Source organism: Bison bison, unplaced genomic scaffold (genome assembly GCF_000754665.1).
Source record: "Bison bison bison isolate TAMUID 2011002044 unplaced genomic scaffold, Bison_UMD1.0 scf7180017864487, whole genome shotgun sequence".
NCBI classification, from domain to species: Eukaryota; Metazoa; Chordata; class Mammalia; order Artiodactyla; family Bovidae; genus Bison; species Bison bison.
The window spans coordinates 6,027,898-6,055,484 of NW_011495047.1; the positions used below are offsets into that span (position 1 = coordinate 6,027,898).

Genomic DNA, 27,587 nt, shown 5'->3' on the forward strand with positions numbered 1-27,587 from the left:
CAGATAGGGGAGAGTAGCACGCTGCAGTCCATGTGGTCACAAAGAGTTGGACACTACTTAGCGACTGAACAACAGCTGGAGTATGGTATGGAATTCGTATGTTGGAAATTAATTCACATGTGTATAAGAAATTTTTAACAGAATCAGTTTAAGTTAATAACAAATGGAAATAGGTTCATAAAAAGTAAAAAAGTAAATGAATGCTTAATGAAAGGATAACGCAGAAGATGCTACTCTCATAAAGGAAGGAAATGCCCCTTCCAGGGAATGAGCTTGAGAACTACTTAGAAATAGATTCCAACCCTTGACGTCCCCTCATCCGTCTACAGCGTGATCCTGCAAAAGTGATTTGACCTCTCTGGGATTTCATTTCCTAATCCTCTACAAAAGGGCCACTTTGGCCAATTCTGTGAGGAACAGTGGACCTCGTTATCTCTCTTAATGCTAGGCAGACTCTAGCTGCCTCTTAAAACTCCCCACAATTTCTCCATTCTGAAAGCCACTCCACATCTATAGATAGGTAAGAGTTGCTGCATGGAACCTTAGCAGACCATCTGGAAGGTAATATATCATTGCCTACACTTCAGGAGAAGGTCAAGAGAGGTTAAGTGGCTTGTTCAAGGTCACACGTTTGGTTAGTAGGCATCTGGAACTCAGATCTTTTTTTGCCACTTACTGCTTTCCCCTTTCTTTTGTTTTTATTATTATTTATTTATTTATTTGGCTGTGCTGCAGGGCACATGGGATCTTAGTTCCCTGACCAGGGATTGAACCGGTACCCCTTGCAGCAGAAGTGCAGAATCCAGACCACTGGACCACCAGGGAAGTCCCTCCACTTCCCCCTTTCAATACGTCGCTCAGCCCCTTCATGCAGCTGCATGACTGTGACAATAGGAAAGAGAAAATGGAAGAGCAGATTTCCCCCTCTGATTATATGAAAATCATCCACTTTTTCAACACCAACCCTCCCATATATTATGGTGGAAATGAAAGGCTTGTATGACTAAATATAGATGTCGAGTACCTTACAAATACTTGAGTATTTTAGGAAGTGGGAAATGAAATTGGCTGTAAGCAGAAATCAAAACTATCTAAATTCTCTCTAGAAACGAACCATTAACTTTTTAATCTCTGTTTTTGGCCACGTGAAACATTCATGAATTTGCTTAAATAGAGAATGGCATGACAGACATCTCTTATTGGGATGGATGAATTGAACAGAGATGCTTGCCAACACGCTTTTTAATGGTGGTGAGCCTTCCACTATATTGCTCTGCTTATAGTAGATGTTCAAGAAATATTTCCAGAAAGAAAAAAGAAAATAAGGCAGAGAGAATGAGAGGGAAAGAGGTCATTCTATTCTCTGGGAATTTGGGAAAATGGGATATTAATTCCATATAAAATAGATATAAGGAAATAGTCTGTAAAATGCTTTAAGACAGTTGGAGAGAAACCTACTTATTCAGTTAAAGAGATTTAGATGATTTAGGGCAGAAAACACTGAGATTCCATTCCCAGGCTCCTCCAGGCCCCTGTACAAGTACTCAAAGCCATGTACACATCAGGTATCCCAACTCAGACCTGGGGCCTCCAAGATCAGTTCTGCCTCAGTGATGCCAGTTCAGAAACGGGGGACCCGGGGGCAGGACTCATCACCTGCCCCTTTGTCAGGTGGCGAGAAGGACCCCAGAGCCACTCTTGGAAAGGCAAGAGTTGAAGTTGACAGGAATTTCTTGGTCTGGGCCTTTCTCTTGTTAAATGAGGGCAATGCTGCCAAATTGGGTTCATTAATACCTTTTTCAGCAGCAACATTAACATGAAACTCAACATACCTAAATGGAAGACCTTGGAAGAAATCACATATTGAGGGTTGAGGTTAGGGCAGAGTCAACATTTCTGTTTTGAATGTGCCCATGCATTTAAAATTTATCCTTTATGCTATGTGATGTCTCTGAGTTCCTTCAGGGAAGAGGCCATGATAAGCCAATTGCCAAAGTTAGACATGATGTTCAGTAGAAAATTAGTCTATAAAATAAGTTAAAAAAGATTACTTTGAAAGAGCAACATTTTTTTAAATGTCCAAAGAATATTTTTAAAAAAGCATTCCACTTGGGGCTCTAGCTGTATTGAGAGTCAAACTATTTGGAATCTTTATAGACACATTTTAAGAGAATCAATGTAGTCATTCAGTTCAGTTCAGTTCAGTCGCTCAGTCGTGTTCGACTCTTTGCGACCCCATGAATCGCAGCACGCCAGGCCTCCCTGTCCGTCACCAACTCCCGGAGTTCACTCAGACTCACATCCATCGAGTCAGTGATGCCATCCAGCCATCTCATCCTCTGTCGTCCAGGCGTAACAATAATGCTTGTGCATGCTCAGTTGCTTCAGTCATGTCTGACTCTTTGCAACCCCATGGACTGTAGCCCACCACGCTCCTCTGTCCGTGGGATTATCCAGGCAAAAATACTGGAGTGGATTGCCATGTCCTACTCCAGGGGATCTTCCCAACCCAGGGATCAAATCCTCATCTCTTGCATTGCAGGTGGATTCTTTACCCGCTGAGCCAAAAAGAATCTGCTTGCCAGTACAGGAGATACAAAATATGTAGTTTTGATCCCCGAGTCAGGAAGATCCCCTGGAGTAGGAAAAGGCAACCCACTTCAGCATTCTTACATGTAAAATTCCATGGACAGAGGAGCCGGGAGGGCTACAGTCCATGGGGCACAAAGAGTAACTATAAGAGAATCCATCTACTTTATATTTATTATGCTACAGACACTTTGCTAGGCTTCCTCATATCTCATTAAATCATTTACTTTCTTCACTGATGATAAAGGAGAGTGTGTCTAAAGTTTTAGCTTAGGGACATAGTCTTTAGAATTATACAGATCTAGGCTTGAGTCTTAATGGCTGTGTAACTTGGGCAAGTCTAAACCTGTTTCCTCATCAGTAAAATGGGGATAAAGACAGTACTACCTTCTTCCTAGGTTGCTGGGAAGATTGAGATAGTCTCATGAAACATTCAGCCAAGTGCCAAGGGCATAGTCAAGTGTGTGATGAAAATTAAATGTTGTAAGTATTCTTATTTGATCAGGTTATAGTACCAAATATGACTTTTCCCCAAGAAGAAATTAAAACAATGGCCTCAGTGCCATCCCAAGAGTGGAAAGAGGTAAACCATCTTCTGTCTCCATTGCCTTCTCCCTGGAATGGTCATGCTAGTGAGGTCTGGGCCTAACAAACTTCAAAGACAGCTAACGAGGAAGAAAACAGTGAGAAAACAGTAGCTAGGCTGTCCTGTCCGCATTGCAGGGAAGGGAGCAGCAACCAGGAAAAGGAAGTACCAGGGTTTAGGAGGATGATGGGGACAAAGAAGAAAAGCCGTAAGGAGGACTTCATTGGTGTTGTTTAGGGGCTCAGTCATGTCTGACTCTTTACTACTCCATGGACTGTAGTCTGCCAGGCTCCTCTGTCCATGGAATTCTCCAGGCAAGGACACTGGAGTGGGTAGCCATTCTCTTCTCCAGGGGATCTTCCCGACCCAGGGATTGAACCTGTATCTCCTGCATTGGCAGGCAGATTCTTTACCACTGAGCCACCAGGGAAGCCCCAGGAGAACTCTAGGGACCTGATTACCAGTATGAACCTCTCTACCTGCTCCTAACATCCATTCCTTCTCTCACTCCTGCAGACTTTGGGCACAAAGCCCCAAGGAGAGGCAGTCAGGGAGCACCAGGCACCCTTGCTCTCCGGGAAAGAACTCCTGGGTGGCAAGAGCAGACCTCAGTGTGCAGCTGGGTCAATGTCTGCTGTGGTCAGCCCAGCCTTGCAGAGCCCCACAGTGGCTCTGGCAGCTCCCTGGGAAAGAAGAAAGCAGCATCTTCCATGTGTGGCAGACCCTAAAACAAAATAAGAACTGCGAGATTTGATGGACTCTGACAGGGGGAAGAAGAGAGCGAAAAAGATGGAACAAAGATGCCATTTTAAAATCATTGGCTCAGGTTCAGGATTTCACTATTTTCTATGGCAAGGAGCAAGTAAAAAAAAAAAAAAAAATCCCTCCTGTTGATGAGTTGTTGTTTTTTATTTTTTACAGTCAGTGAAAGCCGGAGGGCACGGGGCTTCCGATTTTTCCCTCACGGGGGACCTGGGAGCCGGTGCTCTGGAGAACTCAGAAAAGGGCAGGATGGCCAGAAGGCAGCAAGGCCCCCAGCAGGCAGCACGAGTGGAGGAGGCACCGGGGCAGGAGGACACTCTGTGTTTTCAACTCAGATTCTGTGATCTTTCTGCCAAACGGGGGTTTACAAAGCAAAAACCTCCAGAGCATTCTCATACTTTCTGGCTTATTCGCCTGGTGTTCATCTTAACAGGAATCAGCTGCTTGCCTTCTCACTTCTCCAGCATGTTGCCGGGGAGAATTTAGCATCTGGTCTGGCTATTATTAAAAACAAGAACATCCTGCTCCTTTGGGAGAACAGCACCACTGGCAAGAAATGGACAGAGATATTTGCATTCAGGATTCCAGAGCTGGTTTCGGTTCAATATCTGCTCTCCCCAACCCACCCCCCACCCCCATCCCAGGCTTTCATTTTGAAATTTCCCCATGCATCTGTCATTCGCATCGTGGTCTCCTCTTGCCCGAAACAGAGAGACAGAGCGTAATTTTTCCTTTCACTGGGAGGCAAGAATCGCTGGAGTTGTTCAAATACTGCCCGGCTCCTTCAGTGTGATAAAGTTGAACTACCAGAGGAAAAAATTTTTTTTTTTTTTACAACTGCGGAAATGAAAAAGTAAACAAGACTGGGGCTGCATGGGTATTCAGACTCCAGCTTTTTTGTTGTTGTTTTCATCTTTTGCTTTTTATTTTAAGCATTGGGCTAGAAGCCTGAAGGAACCATATAATATGAAAAACCCTGAGAGGTTTTATTAGCCAATTAAAAAAAAAAAAACAAAACTGAGTTCCTATTAACCACTTAACTCCTTGCTAAAGTTCCGCCTTGCATCCCTCCTGGATCCTTCCCTCCCTTGGATGCTCGAGAAGAGTGAAAGTCAGTCCAGAAGTCTCTCCTCCACAGTTTGAGTTCCCAGTGTGCCCCAGAAGTTGTGGTAGAGAATTACAATCAGTAATAATCTCTGCCTTTCTCATCTGTAAAACCACTAATAAGATCTTGATAAGGAGTTGGATTTTCTACACCCTCACAGCCACACCCAGAAAGACTCTCCGGGCACACGGCTAAAAAGGAGAAAGGTCACTGTGATTTTCAAGATTTCAATATTAAATGACTGTGAGGGAAAAAGAGAATTGGGCTAAGACATTACTGGGGTCTGTCACAAGTCCCACAAAAGGTTCCTCTCATTTTAGGGCAGAAGAATAGAGAGAAACTCACAGAGAAACAGAAAGTGAAACTGGCCAGAGTTGCTGCACTGTCAGAGATGGAAGCAGTTATTAAAAAATAAATAAATAAATGACCTAATTTAAGAAGGAAAGGATGCCCAAGGAGCTTTAAATCATAAAGCCATTGTATCAAGGCCCTCACGATTACACACATCACATGGTTTTGTGTGTTGGCCTTTTGCTATTTTTAAATAATACACTTGCACTTTTTATACCAAAGCATTGTCTGATTGTGTTTTGGGAGTTGCTGGTACCCTCATCTCTCAAAACCCCGCTCCGGCTCTGCCACTGTACCCTATATCTCCTGACTCCATGGATCCTACTCCATCTTCCTCCCTGCACTGGTTTACCCTGGGACTTTGGGTTCTCAGAGAGAAATGCCGCAAGGCAGTAGGAGAACAGGGCCACACGAGACCTGGCTGCAATTCTGTGTTCTGACCTCTTCTGTGTGGTGAAGACAAAACTTGTTCTTGAGGGGCTTGTGTGGAAGTTCTTTAGCTTGTCCCTGGCCCTCCCTGGCCCCCATTTTTTCCTAGCATTCTGCTAGATGGTCTTGGTTTCTCCATAAGGATGGTATCTCTGGGGGGAGTGGGGGCGGGGCAGGGGTGGTATTTCTCCCTTCCTATTGGCTGTGGAGTGACACAGAACCGGGAACAAAGCGTGGCAATCACGAAGGGAGCTACCCTTGTGATGCTAAGACATAAAGTAGGTTTTTCAGAAAACCCCACTGAGTGGTCAGACATCATCGCAACAAGATCATACGAAAACAAAATTAAAGTAAGTTTTAGTAAACATTTAGTGGGTTTCTAGAAACTTGATCTTTCTGCTTTCCAACTGGTTGAGCATGTCTGTCAGGACAGCAGGGCCGGCTGAATCACGGAACGCTTGTGAATAAAAATGCTTTACAAAAATGAATAATAGCCCTTCTTAGTCGTCCACATCACTGTGCTCCTCACATCTCAGGGAGGCGGCCGGTGTCCCCGGTCCCTTCTAAATAACCTATTTGAGGAAGAATAATTGCTTGTGGGAGGAAGGTGTGCTTTTTTTTTGCAGAATTTGCAGGAGAAAGAACATCTGAGGCAAATAAATGTTGTGTCAAGGGGCATCTGTGTGTGCACTGAGCCTCATCTTTCCCTGAGAGGTTGCTCTGGTACCTCTTCCCATCCCTTCCCCCTTCTCCCTCCCTCTCCCTCTCTTCAGGCGTGCATGTACCCATCATACACACACACCCAACACACACACACACACACACACACACACACCCCGCTTAGTGTATTACCCTTTACATCTGCAGTGGATCCTAGGCTAAATTTTGATGAATTATTATTTTTTTAAATTTCATTTTCAAAGCCTCGCAATTGAATGGCTACTGCTATGAAGCCCTGGGGGAGCTACAGAAAAAGGCTGGTAAGGAGCAAGGAAATGCCCTTGTCTTTGCTCAGAGCTCATAATTTAAATAAGGACCTATCCACGTATTGGTTACTACCTGGCCTTCCTTCAGCATCTTCTCCAGGACCGAGGAGAGAGCCCAGGAAGGAAGAGCAGAGGTGGTGGAGAAGGGATGGAAGTGGCCAGGTCACCCAGGGCAAGGGAGAAGCCAGCTGCCCTGCCACCCCACATTCTCTGCACCAACACCCGGAGAGCTCAGGTGGTGCAGACCTTCCCATGAAGGATCCTTCCCAGGCCCTTTCAACTGACTTGAGGAGCTAATGCATGAGTCTGCCTGGGGTCTCACAGGGCAGCTGGCCTGCGCTCACTGAGACAGAGGTGGTCAGTTGACTTCCCCCAGAAAAACTCAGAGACTACAAAATAGCAATCTTATCACAAACCACCCCACAACCAAAAAAAAAACAAAACCCTTGTTTCCTAGGGCACGTCTCTAAACTAGCTTTAAATGATTGCGACAGACACTGAAACTGGATTGTGCCCCCATTACCCTGATCATCTAGGTAGGGTTGTTTGCTTACATCAGCCCAGCCGGTACCTCCATTTCTACCCTGGCTCTTGGCTGGGTGACTGCAATTAACCACCCGCTTCCAAAGGGGCTGAAAAATCAGCTCGTGAAGATCTGCGGGCCCCGCCTCCCAGCGAACGAGGAGCGCTTCCTCTACCTCCTTCCTGGCCTTTCCAGACTGTTCTCAAATCCCATAAATATAAACATGTGGCTCTTCAACTGCATCTGCAGATAATAACTTCAGGGGGCTTCCTGTTTACATGGCAATACCCATTTCCCAGCCAAATAAACTCTGCGACAGAGAGCTGAGGTGTTTATGGGGCCGGTCTCGGCTGGGATTGAGTTAACAGGAAACACCCACTCTCTAAGAAATGTCTGATGATTCAATATTTGGGGGGCAGGGGGCACGAAGGGTCAAAAACACTGGAGAAATTGCTTTCTTCTTCCGCCGGTTGTTTCCAGTGAGAAACAGAGAGCCCTGATGAACGCAGCCAAGCCGGCCAGTCCCAGCAAAGCCCCACAGCTGTGCTGATCAAGGGCTATGTGGCCCATGAAGCGGGGAAGAGGGAGGCAGTGCAGAAGGGAGAGCCAGCAGCCGCCTCCCGACACATGCAGACCTCAGGGTGCCATCAGGTGAGGTGGTGAGAGAGGGTGATGGGCCTGCCTCCCTGGGAAGTCCCTAGGTGTCCTGCCTGATTCTCCTGTTTGAATAAGCAATGTCTTCTTACACTGGTTCTGTACAGAAAGCCTAAGAAGTTGGAGGCTTTGGCCCAATGGTTCTCAATCGGGGCAATTTTGAGCCCCACCCTGGCCCTGCCCCGCCCAGGGGACATCTGACAACGTCTGGAGACATTTTTCACCATCAGGAGTGGGTAGCTGCTCGTGGTGTATGGCCGGTAGAAGCCAGGGATGCTGCTAAACATCCTTCATTGCACAGAACAGCTCCCCGCACACACGCCAAAGAATTATCCAGCCTGAAATGTCAATAGCACCAAAGTCTAGCCCATCACCTTTCCATAAACCAAGAAGCTGAGACCCCCGAGGAGGACAGTGATGCACCCTAAACCCTGCTGCCACTGGACAAGGCTGAAATGGCTAAGAGAGCCACCATGCCCACCTCCCATGCAATGCCTTTTAAAGTCACACAGATGTTTAACTTACAAGGATAAATAAATATGCATCCTCAAAGAGTCGCAAACAAGTTCCCCTGCCTAAGTTCACCCCAAGTGCTTTTAGGATGTCTCCTAGGCTTAGAAATGAGCGGTTGCTAAGCTCTTTTAGAAAACAGAGCCAAAGAGGTAAGAATGAGCAGATCTGAAAGGCAGCCTCTAATTCATAGTGTGACGTGGGCCCCTAGCCAGTGGTCGTGCTCATAGGTACGGAGGTTTTCTTGTCCCTCCCTAAAAGTGTGATAAGCCCAGGCATAGACAGCACAGGACAGAAAGAAAGCAACCACGCTAACCCAGGCCCTCGACCTTCTTGCAGAGGAGGGACTTACCAAAAATAAACAGCAGCCCAGAATAAAAGTCTCACAACTAGTAGAATTTTTCTGAAGCTAGAGCTCCCCAGGCCAAGGTCCGTTTTTACTCATCCTCGTCTTTGGTTGACTTTCTTTTTAGGAACCCCAAAGAGATGTGAAGAGGAAAATAGATCGCCCCTCTATGGGTGGTGGCTCTTGTGCTTACAGTCAAGGGTTCACTGCTGGCCCTATATATGTGCCTGGAGATGAGGATCATGGAACCATCGAGGCTGCTGTCTTTCCACCCTGACTGCTCCCCTGGTTGGAATAAGGGGCTTTACCCAAGAGTGGGGTGAGCACTCCTTCCTTCAGACAACAGTCTGATAAGGAAGTGAGCGCACTCCTAGATTCTTCACCCACCCATCTCTGTGTCAATCGCTCAGTCGTGTCCGACTCTGTGACTTTATGGACTATAGCTTGCCAGGCTCCTCTATCCATGGGATTCTCCAGGCAAGAATACTGGAGTGGGTAGCCATTCCCTTCTCCAGGGGATCTTCCAGACCCAGGGGTTGAACCTAGGTCCAAAGCAGAATCCAGCGCTTACCAAGATGCTTTTCCTCTCACCAATAATATAGGATCTCTGCTCTCATCCAGCCCTGGCAAGTCCTATGACCAATAAGTGCCCAGGTGTAGACAGGAGCAGGCGTCAGACAAGAGAAGAAGCCGCGGATGAGAAAAAACCCAGTGTACACACATAACAAAACCAAAAAAGCCATTTTATTGAAAATTAAATTCAAACTTCAAATTAATATTACAATCATGAGAAAAATGCCAAATAATTCAATTTACAGTTGCAACATACAATACAAATAGTCCCTTTGAAGTTATGAGTAAACTCATCCACAATCATGACCTGTGGCACAAAGCAGAATTTGTACAATATGTGCACGAAAGCAAGTCTTGGGCAACAGCGATTGAAAAAAAAATAAAAATTGAAAGCTTGTATTTACACAAAATGCTACAAATATTTTTGTTCCACAGAAATCTAAGAATGGTAAAGCATATCCAAAAAAAATGGAATTTTATTCAGAATACCTAAGAAATGACTGTAAGTTATGGTTTTGGCTGATAATATTTCAAAGTACTGCATGAAAAGGCAAACAGTTATTTGTAAACATGAAGTAAACAAACATCTAAAAACTTCTCACATAGAAAATACGTTTCAAAGGCATTATCTTTTTTAAGAACAACAAATTCAAGGTTTGGAAAAAGTCATCTTTTATTTATTTATTATGGTTCCTTCGAATGTCATAGGTATAATTATTGTTTTTGCTAATGCTTTGTGTTTTCACATATTCCCCTAGACTCTGAGTCAGTCGCTTTCCTGGGAATGGAGGGAACTCTGAGCCAGCACACCCATCTCCTCCCCTCTGATTCCACAATGAATGGGGCCTAATGGTGTGCAGTTCTCTGCTCACTTTTAAAAGGTCCTGGTCGGGGTAGGACGGCCTGAAGAGTGAACCACAGCTAATCTGTTGAATCTTTGAGTTCTAAACTGGATGCCATTTCACAAAAAATCTAAAAATCTTTGGAACCTAATCTGGAACTCTGACACAGGTTAAAACAGGTTTTTTAATGTTGTTTTGGTCTTTAAAAAAGTGGCCGTATTGGTGACGTTGTAAACCATGTCATTTTAACCTGAAGAAGGTACAGTGCTGGCTAGTTCATGGTTCCATAGTAGCAGTAAGGCTTTGTTTTAATCTTGAAATCACAAATCATGCACGTGACTCAGTGCAAATTAAGGACTTGTTTTTTTTTTTAAAGCAAAATTTAATCCCCAGGCTGAAAAAGGGCCAAATTTGATCTAAGAAATGTAAATTGCCCCATTGAAATGGTTAGAGTGAAGAGAGAAGGAAGAACTGCTTGAATTTTTCCCAAGAAAAAAAAACTTTTAAAGTGTTTCTGGGTTGCTGCCTGCAGCCATTACTAACATTTCAACACAAAAGCGTCCCTCAAGTCACTTAGTATGTATACTGTAAACTTAAAAAAGCCCTTTTAACATTAAAAAAGAATGTATAGATATAGTACCTTTTTTATTAAATAGGGTACAGCTGGCACTGGAGAGAACATTTTTATGTCAATTAATTAAGATTGAAATGTGTAACCAGACACTGGCTTTTTTAAGTGCTGCTGAAACAAACACACATATTTTACACTTAAAAATAAATGGATGGTGGTGTGCTTCAAGCCACCACACACAAACAATAAATAGTATCCATTACTACTTCCATCTTTAGGAATAGAAAAGTGGCTTATTTATCTAGGCATACTTGGTATACAACCTTTAGAAGGCAAAGTGTCTTGGTTTGGTTTGGTGTTCCCCTTGATTTTTATTACGGGGAGTCAGGGTGAATTCCCAGGTGAGAAGCACAGGTCCAATGCCCCTTGAGCTGTCCCGAGACGCTTGGGGGGTCTTTGAAGTGGGCTGGAGGATGACCAGGGAGCAAGGGGCTTCTGGGGGCTGGAGGCAAATCTCTAACAGGTTCTGCCTAGGGTGGGGGGCTGGAGAGGGGCACAGACTTTGAACGAAAGACCCCTGACCTGTGGGGGGAGGCGGGTGGGGATCTGCCTGGTGGTGTCATGACGCGGTCCTGGCTTGGATTAAGGACCAGGAGAGCTCAGAGTACATCCGACAGGAGGGCTTCAGCTCAAGTTCACACGCAGTAGTAGACACCAGATTCCACCTAGCCTTGCCTTCCTGACACCCTCCACGGTGAGAAATACAATGAGTATCAGAGGCTGTGTATGGGTCCCCACAGCCTGTGTGTTCTCAGATCAGCTGCCTGTTGGAACTTGCCTGCTCCTTCAGATGACCCTGCTCTCAGAAGACAATGACTTAATTCTGCTCCTTTAAATGCAAATTCTGTGGAGAGCTGCCAGTGGGGCCCAGGCTAAGGCAGATTTGGGTTCCCCTGACTTACTGTCTGGGTAAGGCGGGTTGGGTAAGGCTCCCTGGCACAGTTCTGTTCTCCTGTACCTTGCGTATCGTGACTGATCCTTCAGTTACGTGTGTGGCTTTAAGCTGACTGCGTCTTCAGCGTGAAGCCTGGCAATTTTAAGTTTTGCTTTAACTATGAAACCACAGAACGCCATTCTGCAGTTCAAGGATTCACTTGTGCTTGTCTTTTAATATGACGAGAGTCATCACTATTTCAAAGAAATTAGGAAACCACATCACTCCAGCATTTTATGCTGATAAAGGGCAACATAAGTGATAAAGGACTCAGGGTGCTTTTTAAATCTCTAATTATTGCTATTTTTTAAAAAAGGCAAAGCTGTTTTAGAGGCAATCAAAGATCTGAAAAGAATGAAACATATCAATTCCTTCATACATTGCAAAAACAAGCTACATCTAAAATATTTGGAGATGGAAGTATTTTTTAAAAAATCACATTGTGCCTGGATGAACTGAAATTGCTTAGCAATATTTCAGATATGGCTCTAGCCCACTGAAGAAATTTGTTATTTAATAAAGAGCACTTTTAGAGACCGAAGTCAACATATCAATACACTAAGAAATGTTTCAAGGGTCCAAATGTCATTAAATAATTATAAATATATCTTTAAAGTTATATGACCATTCACGTTAGCAAGTTACCTCAGATTTTACACATATTCATAATTTAAAAAAAAAAAAAGAAGACAAATAACACACAGCCAAACGCAAACACTATCTCTACCATTATGGCTATAATAAGGTATTGCCATTTTCAGTTTTGCATAACAGGAGAAGGAGTGGGTTGGAGGGGGCAGGTGCTTCGGGATCAGATTTCCTTTTGGTTCAATGGGAAAAGGAAAAAAGAAGTACGAAAAAGTAAAATAAAATAATCTATCCTGATCAGTATTTTTTTGAAGTCACTTTCTTAAAGTAGGAAAAACATAATAATAATAAAAACAACTGAACCAAACAGTTCAAATGAGTACTTGCAGAAAGTATGAAAGCAAAAGTTTGGAACAGTTACTCTGAATGGATGGCAGGGGAGTGGAAGCATTCCTTTCTGCCTCTTTTCCCTTCACAGGCACCTGGACCGGCTTTGTAAGCGGGTCTGCCCAGGCACTGGTCCACGTGTTGCGGCGCCGTGAACCGTGAGGACGTGTGGTTTCAGAACACGGGGAGGAAGCGGCTTTGTTCTTCCTCCCGGACTTGGAGTCCACCTCTCTGAACTGGCATCTGAACAGATGATCGAGGATAAGAGACCAAACGACAACAGCAAACAAAAAATACCTTTTTTTTTTTCCCTTTGTTTGTTTGCAAAGGTACATGTTTAAATAGAAAATTATCTGAAACCTGGTTAGGACTGTCTCTCTCTTGGGCCTTTTGCTTTTCAAGATTTACCCTCTTAGGGTTGCAAGATCGTGACAGAGTGGCTGAATGCAAAAAAAAAAAAGAAGAAGAAAAGAAAATTTTCTAAAAAACAGGCACTTTGTAGATAGCGAGTTGATATACATATATATGCACTCTCTATATATGTATATGTCGATACACTGGGGATGTGGCTCCCCACCGAGACCGCTGGGGCCACTGCTGAGGAAGTTTCAATAGGGTCTCCAAACAGATTCATCCATTCTGCCACTAGAATTCAAAACGGTGGGGGAACTGCTGTGGCTTCCGTCGGCGTCAACGCCATCGTTCTGGGTGGGCAGGTTTGGGTTTAATAGCGTGCTGCCATTCGAGGTGGTGGTGCACGGCGGTAGCATTCTGGAAGGAGACCGATCTCCCCCGGGCACCATGGGGAACTGATAGGATCCTGACGAGGTGCCATAGTAGAGATATGGCGTGCTGCTGGTCTGGAAGGGTCCGCTCTGGCTTTGGGAGGAGCCGGGGTAGGGTGGTGGCAGGTAGGTGTGGTAGTGGGTGGTGGCGGACATACCGAGGGACATGCCTGAGGTGACTGGCGGGGTGTAAGTAAAGGTGGCTGGATAGTGCATTCGTGGGTTGGAGAAGCGGCTCTCAGTGAGGGATGAAATGCTTGGGAACTGCCTGGGGTCTGAAAAAGGGCCCAGTTCTGAAGCACCTAAAAATTACAACAGAAGATGGGGGGGAAACATCTGTAAATATCAGTTAAAATCATGAAAGAATTTTTTTTTACAAGGAAAAAAAAAAAAAAGAAAACTTTAGCTTTTCCCCAATGGAACAGCAAGCCACAAACAGACTTTCAAATGCACCAGTCACTACACAGTCTTTTGGGTTTTTTTTTTTCATTTTACAGTCTTTTAGCCTCAAGTTCTTCACACACACCCCACCCCCCACCGCCCCAGAGAATCCCAAAGGGCTTTAAAAAACCCATATATGTGCTAGGTTGTACATGTAAACCCCATACTCCATGAGACAGATTTCACTCACCGGACTTTAAGACTGAATCCTCATTGATTTTTTTTCTCTTCCCTTTCTGTTTCTTGTGGCACCTCAGATATTTGGAAGTGACCTTCATACTAAGTCTGACACATTTCTTTTTCTCACCCAATAATAAAGAAATTTCAAAATGATCCATTTTGGTATTGATACTCTTAGTAGGGCCCTTTCATCAGTGAAGGAATATAAAAAAAGATACCCTAACACACGCCTATCACTTGAACTTGTAAAATAATGTAAAATCCTCATCTTGGTAACCAATTTATGTACTTTTTCCTCATCTTAGTAACTGATTTGAAAAAGAAAATCAAACTAGATTTCAATGTTTTCTGGAACTAGCTTATGTATCTGGGGTCATATAGGAGAGTCTGACCCTTAGAAATTCTGCTGAGGGTCATAAGCTAGCAGGATTGAAAGTGGGTGGCACCTAGCAATCACTGCGCTTTAAGCCTTGACGGGAGAAGCAAGACCTGATTAAGGCCACATGCCAACAGCAGCTCTGGGGAAAAGCTCCCTAGAAAAGGAGAAAGAACAGGAGGGCGTCTCACCATCCACCCACCGGGCCCATATACCACATCCTACAGAGTTAGCTGCTGGCCACTTTGAACTGGGAACCTGAAGCAAAGACAGTTTTCCCCTAAAACATGAGGTCCTTTAACTTCTAAAACTAACAAGATGCCTTCTTAATAGGTATTTCTGGCACTCAACTTATGAAACCACAGTTAGAAACCACTTCATGTGGAAATTAGTTTTCGGAAATGCCAAAAACTTATAGTTGTGATCTTTAAAGACTGGGTTATGAATTTCTAACACTGACAGAATTGTGACAAGCTCTTCGATTACACCAGTGTTCTTAAAGATTTTGTTCACACCTGAACTCTTCCAATCCTTTGGCTCTCATATATTTGCTTTTCCTACCACTTTTATCTATAAGGGAAAACACTCAGTATTCTTTTTAAATTTTTGGCCACACCATGCGTGGCATGTGGGATCTTAGTTCCCCCATCAGGGATCGAACCTCTGTTCCCTGCACTAGAAGGCTAAGTGGGCCACGTTAACGACTGGACCGCCAGTGAAGTCTCCCTCGATAATTCCTGAAGGCCTTAGTGAGCAGGTACTTCCTCAGCTTCCTTTTTATTTAGCCCCCGTTCTGGGATCCTAAAGGAAGCATCTCAATCTTCTTCTTTCAAGGTGCTGATCGAGAGTTGTTCATTTCTCTTAAAATGCACACTGCCTTGTGTTCTTTGTAAAATGCTCAGGTTAAGTGCCTTAGTGGGCACTAATAACTAGAAGTGTCTACTTCAAAGCAATATGTCGTTAATAAAACTGTTTCTCACTCATCGGGCAGTCTCAGTCAGACAACCCCACCCAGCCCAACCCAGCAATTGTGAAAAGTCTCACCTGCCTGGCTCTTCTTACTGAGAGTGGAAGGCCAGAGGCAGAAGTCAGAGGTGGCAGTGTCATCATCTGTAAAATGAGGGGATGAGCTCTAAGTTCCCTTCTGGTTCTACCATTCTATCACCGTGAATCCCAAGACAGCAGGAGAAGCTACTGCCTTGGGGGAGGGGGAGGGGAGGCTGGGAAGTTCCCACCCCTCACAGTAAACCTTCCCGGAATCCACAGGCCCCGTAAGCAGAGGGGGAAAAGCTGGTGAGCAGCTAGCTTCTAATACCGGAAGCAAACACTTTCAAGATGACAAACCAAAACTCGCACAGTCTGGGCAGTTGCTCTCTGCTTTTGATAAATTCTTCCATCCTCTGCTGGCCTCTCCCTAACCCCTCCCAAGTACGAAATGCTGACAAGTTCAAGTGTGAAAAGGTGCAAGGAGGGACGCGGACAGAACTGCCCACGGTGGTGCAGATGAGATCTGCCATCTCCCTGCCCTGGGCTTCTGTAGCGCCTGACACGATACAGGCCCGGCATGGAGACCACAGATGTTCTCGGCCAGCCCATTTTCATCATGGGGCATCTAGGTGAACTTGAGTCGGCAGAGTTAATAGGTGTAGGCAGGCCACTTCTGTACGCATTAAGTTCAACACTCAGCTCGTGTGAGAGAAACCAGAATAACGTGAGCAATTTCAAAAGGAAAGAAGTCACACTTAAAACAGCAGCGTTTGCTCCACAGAAGCACAGAGCTCACACAAATAGGCTCATCGATGTAAAAAATGCTTCTCGTGAGTATTTATACTTAAAATATCCTGTCCTTATAATTAAAATTCCATGTGGTTTCCCTTATTTTAATGCAGAAGCCCTATGAAGCCCTATTAAAACCCTTTATGTGGGACCCTGCCAGTAAATTCCAATGTGGCTTTGAATTTATCTCTCCGCCCCCTACCCCCAACTTCTTGATTTTACCTGATATGTTTGGCTGATGTTTTTATTATCCATCACATGCCGGGATCACTGTACCTTTTGGGTTTAGAGATGCCGGCTAACGCAAATTGACATTCATTTTTCAATTAATGAGCTCTGGTTGTGGTTTATAGAGCACCATGCGACAAGTTTCCGCTAGGTTTATAGAATTTTCACCAGTGGCTTCCAGTCACTTAAGACTGTCAGGTCTTGAGGATTTAACTCCTTCTGAGCAGAGACAGCTGACGTGGACTTTAAAGGGATTATATGGCCATTTTTATAACTTAAAAAAAGATGATTCTCTAGAACTTGCTTAGTGTGTTCCTACAGAACACACTGTAGGAAGAAATTTTAACAACTTGTCACAGTTTCACGTGAGATCTCTTATATAATCATCAGTGGTGGGGAGATTGAAAGAATCCTCAACTTAAAAAGAACTTAAACTCCTTCCTAATTTTCAATTATTTTCTATAATAATTATTACAGAAACAAATGCTATAACTACATTTCTTTCTATACTTCTAATCTTTTTTCTGTACAAGAACTCAGTTTTTCTTTTAGAACATCTTCTCAGGTTGTTCTGATCTTTGTGTCCTAAACTATTCATACCCACATCACCAACCACAATACATACAACTACAAACCATCTACAGACCTAGATATTATATCAACTAAAGAAAATGTCATATCTACTTATTGCAAGGATAAGGACAAATGCCTGGAGAGTTCTAGAAGCACTCTTACCCCAATCTAATTTTAGAAACATAAAGCCAAAGCTCAGTAACTGCCCCAGTGATCTGCCTTGTAGCCTGAGAGCTCCCCAGAGCCGGTTTAAAACACCAGATCCCAACCTACAGATTAAATAAAGCCAGTACTGCCAGGAGTTACTTGAAGCCCAAGATAAACACGGTACATCTTCCCAAAAGGCTGGCTTTACTCAGTCTGGAGACAAGCGGATGCTGTACAGTAAACATGAATATGATATGGACTAGCACGCAACATTTGGGTGAGTTTTCAGGCAAACGAAAAAATTATTTCAACAAAAATTTCCATTTGTAAAGCTTTAGATGAATTTTTAGACAAATGAAAACTTAGATGAATTTTTAGACAAATGAAAACTGATTTCAACAAAATTTTGCACTTGGGAGGCTTTAGACTATGCCCCCAGGTTCCCTAAGGTACCCATTTATCCTCCTGTGCTGGTTTGGGGTATTCTGGTGACAAAAATCCAAACCCCTCTTTTACTGTCTAGATAATCCTAATCTAACCCACTGACAAATAGGGAAGCTAAACAGAGAAGGGGAACCATTTACTCTACAAAATCACCCAGCACAAGAGAGGCAGAACCACAGTTAGACAAGACCTCTCAGACTTCTAACCTCTTTTTAATCTTAGTCACCCTTAAGAATTAGGTTGACACAATTGCAGATATATTATATATAATCTGCCTTAAAAGTTCTATATGCTGAAATAAATTTGCTTAAAAATATTTAAGCAGGTTCTTCTGGTGCCCACGTGTTGCCCCCAAAGAGAGTTACTGTTCTTGGGAAACTATTTAAAAACTCTTTCAGCACTTGCTGACCTAATTTGCTAAGCAGTGAGCAATTAATTTAGTTATTCATGGCGTAACCTGAGTGAGACCAAGGTCAAGGGCTTGATTCCCTTAGGACCTGCTGATTCCCTACAGATGCATTTCATTCCAGAATGACCCTCTGCACCCCCTGCCAAAGTCAGAGACCTGCAGATTTCTGTCCTTATCAGAAAGAGAGCTGCAGGAAACTTGCTCATTGAAATAGCAGCAGCAGCGGCGGCGGCAGCAGAAGTTTTTCACAATCTAATATACCTGGGGAAGAATATATTGATAAAATGCCCATAAAGCTCCAATAAAAATAAAATCGAAGTTAAAAGTAAAAAGTCCTTGGGAATTCCCTGGTGGTGCAGTGGTTAAGAATCCACTGGTCAGGGAACGAAGATCCCTCATGCTGTGGGGCAACTAATCTCTCATGCTAGACCAGAGAAAGCCCACGCACCCCAACGAAGACCCAGCACAGCCAAAAGGAAAGAAAAGGAAGCACTGATTATTCTTCAGTGAATGCAAAGTCTAATCATTGTGAAAACCATTTTTTAAAAAGTAAAAATTTCTTGCCCCCCCACCTCAAAGTCTATGGAGAAAAAGGAAATAGCCTGCTTTTAACCAACCAGGTCTCTTGGGTCTTCTGAGCAAGTGGAAAGTGCGGTGGGGAAGGAGTGAAACCAAGATAAGGGAGAATAAAAGAGAAACTCTGATCTCTGGTTCCTGTGGCCTGCAAACCTCCACTCAGCGCCTTCCACATGCTGCTGTCTAATGCTGGTTATCTTGACTTGTGCTGGACTCCTAACTAGAGGAAGCTACAGCAGCAGTGATCTAATACTCATTCATCTTCCCCTTTTGGGTTTAATAACAACCATGCTTGATGTTTCTTTCCCTAGTACCTTCACATACATTTTCTCATTCAATAGACACTCAAACGATTATGGCTTGGTTGGTTGAAGATGGGCCAAGATAGTGCTAAAAAGACTGGAGATAAGAGCTTGAAAAGAATATTGGACTGGGGTACTTGCCATTCAGGGCTGTCAGCTAGGAAACATCACACCCAGGGACCATCTCCACTAGGGAGTGGAATTTACACATCCCAACTGTGGAGGGCAGGTCGGGACACAGAAAAGGACCAGGGACCTTGAGTCCAGGTGGAACACAGGTTGGCAAATGCAGATTTCTCTGTCCTTTTTTAATGCAAGGGCAAAAATATACAGTATGAAAAGCCATCAGACTTCTCAGCAATAAGGTATTAACTTCAAAGCTTCATGAAAACATTTTAAATGGTAGGAGTTATCACTTCACCAAATCTCAAATAAGATCCAGGTACTTTTTATTAAGGGCTTCCCTGATGGCTTAGTGGTAAAGAATCCACCTGCCAATGAAGGAGACACGTGGGTTTAATCCCTGGGTTGGGAAGATTCCCTGGAGAAGGAAATGGCAACCCACTCCAGTATTCTTACCTGGGAAATCCCAGGGACTGAGGAGCCTGGTAGGCTACAGTTCATGGGGTCACAAAGAGTTGGACATGATTTAGCAACTAAACAATAACACTTTTCATTAACCCCCTTGCAGCATCCTCTCTATTGGAATAAGAAGCAGCGCCTCTCTCCTCTAAACATCTTCTTCCCCTTCTACATTTTGGCTGCTGCCTTCCCAACTGCTCTATTATATAATTTCCTATTTCACTCCTGTTCTAATAGCATTTATTTTCCATATCACTCTCTTGGGCCCTCAGCCACTGCTTTACTGAATTATTAGCTGTTTCTTAGCCTGTGCTCTCCAACTACAAAGTAAACTTTGGATGGTAAGGATTATGATTTATTTTCCTCTCATATCCCTCAGAACAGTCTATAGGGTAAGAGCTTAAATTTTTTTAATGTAAGCATATGAATGGATGAATAAATCAATGAACAAGGCAAATGGGCTAGGGATTCAAGAACTCTGCACAACAGCTGGTATATTTTTTGATGCATTAAGAAAATAGATATTATAATAAGCATTCAGCAATGGTGGCATCAGACCTAAATGTAACTCAAATACAATTCCTAACTTATGAAATCTCATAAAACTCTCTTTAAAGGGTGTTCAAAGCTCTCACCAAACATCACTACATCACTTGACTTCACGTTTCAGACAGAGGCTGACCAATGGTAGTTGCCACTAGTGAACAGATGCCACCGTGCTGTGTCCAGTATCCTGAGAGCCCATATCTATGTTAAGTCTGCACTGGGGAGTCAGACGGAGAAGACAGAAAGGAGAAAGAGGGCCAGGCTACAAATGCACAGTGGATGGGCACATTCCTGTCCCCAGGACCCCAGGGTAACTGCTGCCACTAAGGTTGTGTCATTTATTTGGAGTAGGTAGTAGTAAAGCTCACATCCTGTTTGAATTTCTGGACAGTAGATAGAGCCAGTATGTCAGCGTCACCCAGAACTGAGGATGGCCTTTATAGATGAAGAAGTGGCAGCCTGGAGACAGGTGGATCTTCATGACCCTGAGATGCAAATGCAGTTCTGTCCCAGGCCCGCGTGAACATCTCCCCCTTGGCTGCCCTGACAGTGCATGCCAGCAGGAAAACGCAGAGCCTCAGCCTTGAGTTTCCTTAGATCTGAGTTCTCTGAAAACACACACAGAACAGGAAAATCTTCCACCTTTTCAGGCCATGCTGATGCAAGGCCTTGAAAAACCAGAGGGTATCACCCTGACCCAGCACAGGTCACGGCTACCCTTTACCAGGTGTGACCGAACAGCTCTGCAAAAAAAGATAATGGGAAAACTACTGGCATCGTCAGAGCTTCCTGTTCTACCCTTCCAAGGTCACCTCTCTCGCTGCTCAGGATGAACCTTCCTGTTTGTGGTAGGCCATTCACTCAGGACCCTCACCTCACTGCAGCTCTGTGCATGCTCAAACTTACAGCTACCTCCCTGCTGTCTGCCAGACCCGGGTACGGTAAGCAGGGCCTTCAAAACTCACCACCACACAAGGACTTTCAGGTATACAAATCCTTATCATCTTTTCTTTACCCTATACATCCAGGATATGTACATATGTAAATTTTACCAGTCTGTGGTAAAAGTATTGTCACTGGTTTTAGAGAAGTATTTTCATTTTCCAACTAAGGTATTTTAAAGAAGTACTTAGAATATTTAGTGTTAGAGTATTAGAAGTACTTAGTATTTAGAGAAGTATTTTCATTTTCCAACTAATGGGAGAGCAAATGAAGAAGAATCATGTATCCTCCTTTGAGATCCTCCCTATTTCCACAGTATGGTGCTGGGAAAAGTTGGGTACTTTCGAAAAATCTGCTAAATGAATGAACTACTAGCATAGTCCCAAGCAGATAACATGACAGAAGCAGAAAGGCTGTATAAACATTATCTAAAAATCAATTTTCATCTCTACCCAGAAGATTACTTTGCATTTTCCACACTGAGGCTTTAAGAGATTTTACATCAACTTTCTTTCTTTCCCTGAATTTATTCCTTCACACTAAAATGATCAAGTATTGATCACTCAATTAATTTTACTTTTAATTTCATTAAATCAGTCAGAAAACCCCACGTGGAAGAAATGTGATGGGTCAGGCTGATGGGAAAGAAAGCAGAAAAATGAGAATCTGAAATCGATTTTTTGAAGATAATAAAAGGTCAGACCAGCAAGCTCCATAGTTGTGCAAAAGAGAGGAAAGTGCCTCGACTATCCAGTATAAATATTTATTTTCCGTGTTGTAATGAATTGTACTTTTCCACTGCACGCTCACAAATTCTGAGACCAGCTGATCCCAAGGCTAAGAAAGTATGCTACGTTGAAGGAAAGAGAGAACAGGGGGGAGAAAAAAAAAGTACAACCTGGCAATTTTCAAAAACTTCAACCATCCCTTTAACCCACCCAAATTTTGAGGATATTGTTGGAATAATACATTTCCTCTTGGTGAGGGGGAGGAGGGAGGTGGTTAGATGTGCAGTGTGTGTGTGATCCTGCGTGCACAGGGCGGGAGGCTAAGAGGAGGAAGAAACCAAAGGATGGGGTGGTGGGGGGAGAGAAACGGAGTTAAAAAAAAAAGAACACGAGAGGGCTCTTCTCGCTAGGCCTTGATGAAGAACTTTTTAAAGGCTAGGAAGGGTGGATAGTCTTTGAAACCAGATCCGCAGCAGGAAGGAGGCCAGCACCCAGGACACCGTGTCTTTCAGAAGGGGCCACCCACGGTGCCGCGGCGGTCATATGATTGCTCTGTCACATCCTGAAGCCATTTCCAGCCCATGCACACGTCTGTGCTCCCATTTAGAGAGGATGGGATATATTGGGAACACACATATGGAAACACTTTCAGAGAATCAGTTTCCATGAAATTCATAATGAGCCAAGTGGCTTCAGATGTGGTTGCGTTCCTCCGATTAGCCAGAAAAAAAAGAAGAGGAAAAAAGGAGGAAAAAAGGGACAAATCCACCCTTTCAGACCTTATTTCAGTTTCAGAGAAATTAAAAACCGCTAATGACTTATGGCTACCAAAACATAGAGCCACAATTAAGAGAGGAGGGACTAGGAAAAAGAGGGACGGAGGTTGGAAAGCAATAGCCTTTCCCTCCTAAAAATAACAGCTTCGGTATCAGTAATCTTATCTTCGATCAGGGGGCGGCTTTCCTGTGACGGTATCTGCCTAGGGTGATATAATTAATTTTCTGGCATCCTGGCAACGTGGAGTGCGCATGCGCACGTGTTGGGTGGGGGCCATGTGGACAGAAGCAGAGGCTAGGAAGACCCGCTCTTATTTGATAACATATGTGGCCAATTAAGATTATTTTAAAAATTGCAACTAAATGATAAATTGTTCCTAAGTTAATCTTTCCAAAAAGCCTGAATTTAGAAGGGACAGGATGGTATTTTCCCGTGGCCTGTGCTAGTGGTAACTCAGGACTATATTAAATGCAAAAAGTTTATGAACTGGCTGAGATGTTATATATTAGACACCCAAGCCTAGCTGATAGGAGGGCATGAAATAAAGAAGGGAATACATGGGGGAGTTTTTTTCTTTCTTTTTTTAAAGGACATATTACTGATATTAGTAAATTAAGATGTTATTTTTATATTAAAACCAAAGTAGGCATATCATGGAGGAAAATTCACATGACATGAAAATGCTCTCCAGGCAGGAGCCGGGTGGTTTGGGTTATGTCAGCAGATGGGGGAACAGAGTGTGCAGGAGGAGCTCCAGAGTTCCCTCTGCCCCTTGAGGTGCTTCAATGGGAGAATCTTTCAAGCACCGTATGTTGTTTAGGAATGCCGTGAGGATGGGCTGGGGACCAGCATGGACTGGTGCTTAATAGCCCAGTCTTTGCTCCAACCATAGGGATCTTCCAGGTGTTTCCGTAGTCCCAGCATATCGTGGTGTCACAGATTTTACTAATGGGGAAGAGATTTGAGGATCCCACCTGCAGAGCATCCATGAAAGACGTCTATTCACATTAGAGCATTAAATCCTCAACCCAGCCCTGGAAGGGAGATGGTGTCACTGACCCCACGTTATGGATGACAGACTGAAGCTCAATGATTTCTTCAAGGTTACAGACCAGTAAATGGTGGCCCAGAACCTGGCCCCAGACCTGGGGGGCTCCGCTGCCACAGTCCCTTCCACTGTTCAGAAATTCAGTGTCATTTTTAAAAAATTTTTTTATTTTGTGTTGGACCAGAGTCAATTAACAATGCTGTGATAGTTTCCACTGGACAGCAAAGGGACTTGGCCATACATATACATGTATCCATTCTCCCCCAAATTCCCCTCCCATCTAGGCTGACACATAACATTGAGCAGACTTCCCTGTGCTACACAGTAGGACCTTGTTGGTTATTCGTTTTAAATATAGCAGTATGCAGAGATTCAGTGTCATTTTTATGAGAGTTCTAACATATTGGCGGCCATGCCTACCTGTAGGGCAATGATGAAAAGAGTTCTGATCAACTACCAGTCCTGGGGGTGGAGGCAGAGATGGGATATGGAACTGGAAGACTGGTTCCTCATCCCTATCTTGAGGGCTCCACTCAGACTCTGAATTCCCACATGGTCTTTACCGCTGATGTTCTGAGTGACTGTAAGCAGGTCACACTTTCTATTCCTCAGGTTCTCTCCCTGGATAAGACTCTTGTAAGTGAGAACTGGCAAAAGTACACAGCAAATGGTAAGCATCTCCATCTCATGAGGGTATCCCTTCATACGGTATTATTTGAATTAGAAGAGCTAGAGAAGAAGGAATACGTAAAAACTAGGGTCCAAGCTAGGAAAAACGTGAGTTGAGAATCAGAATCCTGGAAGCTCCCGATTAAACTCCACACACCCAGCGCCAGACCCAACCAAACTCTTCTGTAAAAATAAACATGCCTCTTGCAGTGGGAAAAGGAGGCTAGGAGAGCAAATAATCACCATAGCGACCACATTCCACCATCCCCTAAATGCACAGACTGTGTTTTCAGATCCGGCTCGATTCTCCCCTTCTGAAAGTCAGAATAGATCTGCCCGTCTAAATCCGGCCTCAGCGCAGCCTGACTCTCCCTGTGACTGACTCGAGTGCTGATCCAGGAAGTCTCCAGGCAGCAGCCACCTCGGAGGGAGCATCCTTTAAAATGTTGACAAGCTTGGGGCACAGTTTTTCTTCAAATAAAATTCCGTTCAAAAGGCTAAGCGCCCTGGTGCGGTCCAACAGCCCCGAAGCCATCTTGAACCCTAATACCTGTGACTCAAACCACCCGATGCCCCAAGACCTGGAACGCGAACCAGAAGACCAAAATGCCCTGGTTCAGTTTCTAAGTCAGCTCCACTGGCTCTCCCAGGCCTCACACGACCCACGTTAACCTGAGATCAAAACCACAGGCTTCGGCCTCAAGCCGTGTCCTGCCGGGACCCAGCCTTACCCGTGCCCCGGCTCCCGCTCCACTCACATGCATCTGCTGGCCTGCCCCTCTGCCCAGGCCCTGGGATGGGTCTGTGTCCACGGAGACCCTGTAAGAGGCTTCCTGGTTGTGACCAGAAGGTTGCCCTAGGATCAGGAGCCACTCGTGTGTGTGCTGTATCTGCTGCCCAGATGGCTCATCTGGGCTCCTGAAGCCTTGCCTCCTCCGACTTTCTGGCTCCTCAGGCTTTCCTTGTTGGTGACTGCCTACGCGTTCTGTGACTTCATGTCACGCTTTTTCCTCCAGTTTGTGTACATGTCTAGATCTCTCCATTAGGCACACAGCAAACACTTGCCGGAGTAACAGTCCTGTCCCAACTTGCCTTTCCAGGCTTGTCTCACTGTCCTTCGGGAACTCTACTATCCAGTCAAACTGGACCCCTGTCTGGGTTCTGTCCTGTCCACCCTCTTCTATCTTCCCTCAATCACAGATGAGGTGATCAGCCCTCAGTGTACCCACGCTCACTCTATCTCAATTCCTTGAGATTCTAAGCAGCCTGCAAAATCTACCTCACAATCCCCCCGGCGTCCAAGAGTCATCTGCTCGTGTCCTTGCTTTAGCCCAGAGTGACCCCTCCCTCCTCGGCACACCGCCCACCCCACCCCCCGCCCCATTCTTCATCTGTCTCTTCCAGGCAGGCATGCACGTGCAGAGGGCCTACAGTCACCTCACCACTCTGCTGCTGCTGCTGCTGCTGCTGCTAAGTCCCTTCAGTTGTGTCCGACTCTGTGGGACCCCATAGATGGCAGCCCACCAGGCTCTCCCGTCCCTGGGATTCTCCAGGCAAGAACACTGGAGTGGGTTGCCATTTCCTTCTCCAGTGCATGAAAGTGAAAAGTGAAAGTGAAGTCACTCAGTCGTGTCCGACTCTTCGCAACCCCATGGACTGCAGCCTTCCAAGCTCTTCCGTCCATGGGATTTTCCAGGCAAGAGTACTGGAGTGGGGTGCCATTGCCTTCTCCGCCTCACCACTCTACCAGCCTGTAAATTCCTTGAGAATGACAACTCCGTCCTACCTATCTGCAAGTATCTGTAAAGGCACTGTAGCTCCTCTCAGAGTGACATTCGGAAAGTTTTTAAATGCGTTGTGTGTAAGGAAAAAGAGATGGTGATGCCGGGTTTGTCCCAAGTCCTCATCTCTAACTGTAGTTTGCCTGTGCCTTCTGATTTCTGCCTGTCCGTCTTCAGCCACCTGCTTTTCCTGACCTACTACACCTATGGTTTACCTGCACCTAAAGGGTTCAGGTCAGTTCTAGATTCACAACTCTGCTTTGCCCACCACTTTTGGGGTGCATCTCTCGTTCTAACCTGTCCCCTGGATTTGCTCCCTTATCCTAAGAGCTATTCTTTTTCAGCCCCAAGCCAACTCTCCTGTCTCAAAAGTAATAACTGTATTTAAAAAGCACACCTCAAATGTATACAATGCTTTTCAGGTTGTCACTGTTTTTACATACATCTGGTTTAAACCCAACTGACAGGTACCAATGGATAAGGAAACTTAGCCAAGGGAAAAAATCAGTGACTCGTGGATGCAACCAATTAGTGGCAGAGCCAGAGTGAAATTGTCAGGTTTCCTAATTTGTGTCCCTTTTCTCCAGTAGACTTGTCTCATTAGCATCTACCACTTTTTATCCTAAGAGAAGTCCTGACAGGCGGAAAGATGGTGTTTCTTTAACAACAGGGATCGTTTGGGTTGAAATTTTTTTAAAAAGTGATGACCAACATGCCTTCCCACATTGGAGGAACCAATATCAGGAACCAAAGTACTACCTTTTATTTAACTGAAAATCTGACTCACTTTGAAAAGAACTTTGTTGCTAGGATTTAGCCTAAAACCATGTACAAGAGTCTTCCTGCTGTCTTGATACAATGCTCCTTATGTAACTTCCTACTCCACACATAGTGTTGCCGTAACTGGTTCCCCCGACAGTCTGAGCTTTCCCACTCAAGCCCTGCACACGGAATTAACTCAAAACTTCTGCAAGAGAAATGTCCCTTTCAGAGTTTGATTTGGCATCCATTTCAAAGAGCCGTTTGTATATTTTAGAATATGGAGAATTTTCCTTTGATTGAAAACTCTCTTTTCACAATAGACAAGAGATGATTTCTCTTCTGAGTGATTTAAACAAAAACAAACACATCTTAGTTACATAGAACCTTGTTCTCAAAGTGGGTTTTTTGACACAAATCAAAACTTACAGATTGTCAAGCATTTGGCAAAAGCCTTCAAACAGCCAAAGCCAAATAGTGAAATTTTCCTTGTTGTAGGAGATAAACAAATACTAGAGCAGATCGAAAAAAAAAAGAAAAAGAAAAAAAAAAAAAAGGACTTCCTTTCACTTTCTACTCTGCTCGATAACATTACCCTCTCAACACACACACCCACCCCTGCAGAGGGGTTTCATCCTCAATGTTTAGTCCTGGTGCTATAGTAATAAACTCGCCACAAATGGATAATGTCAACATCTGTTTGTGGCTGGGCCCCGACTCCC

The 27,587-nt window shown here is 44.3% G+C and overlaps 1 protein-coding gene across 3 annotated transcripts in view; it reads right to left on the reverse strand.

Moving 5' to 3' along the window:
- Positions 1-9,544: 9,544 nt before the first annotated feature.
- RUNX2 (runt-related transcription factor 2) overlaps positions 9,545-27,587 on the reverse strand; it is a 138,488-nt gene continuing 120,445 nt past the window's right edge. For 2 of the 3 annotated variants that reach the window (XM_010863082.1, XM_010863084.1), the window contains exons 6-7: positions 15,623-15,688; positions 9,545-13,883 (exon numbers count right to left, since the gene is read on the reverse strand). In XM_010863082.1, the coding sequence (XP_010861384.1) occupies positions 13,405-13,883; positions 15,623-15,688 (545 nt within the window). In that variant the 3' untranslated portion in view covers positions 9,545-13,404. The remainder of the gene's footprint in view (positions 13,884-15,622; positions 15,689-27,587) is intronic. The other variant, XM_010863083.1, reaches the window with a different exon arrangement.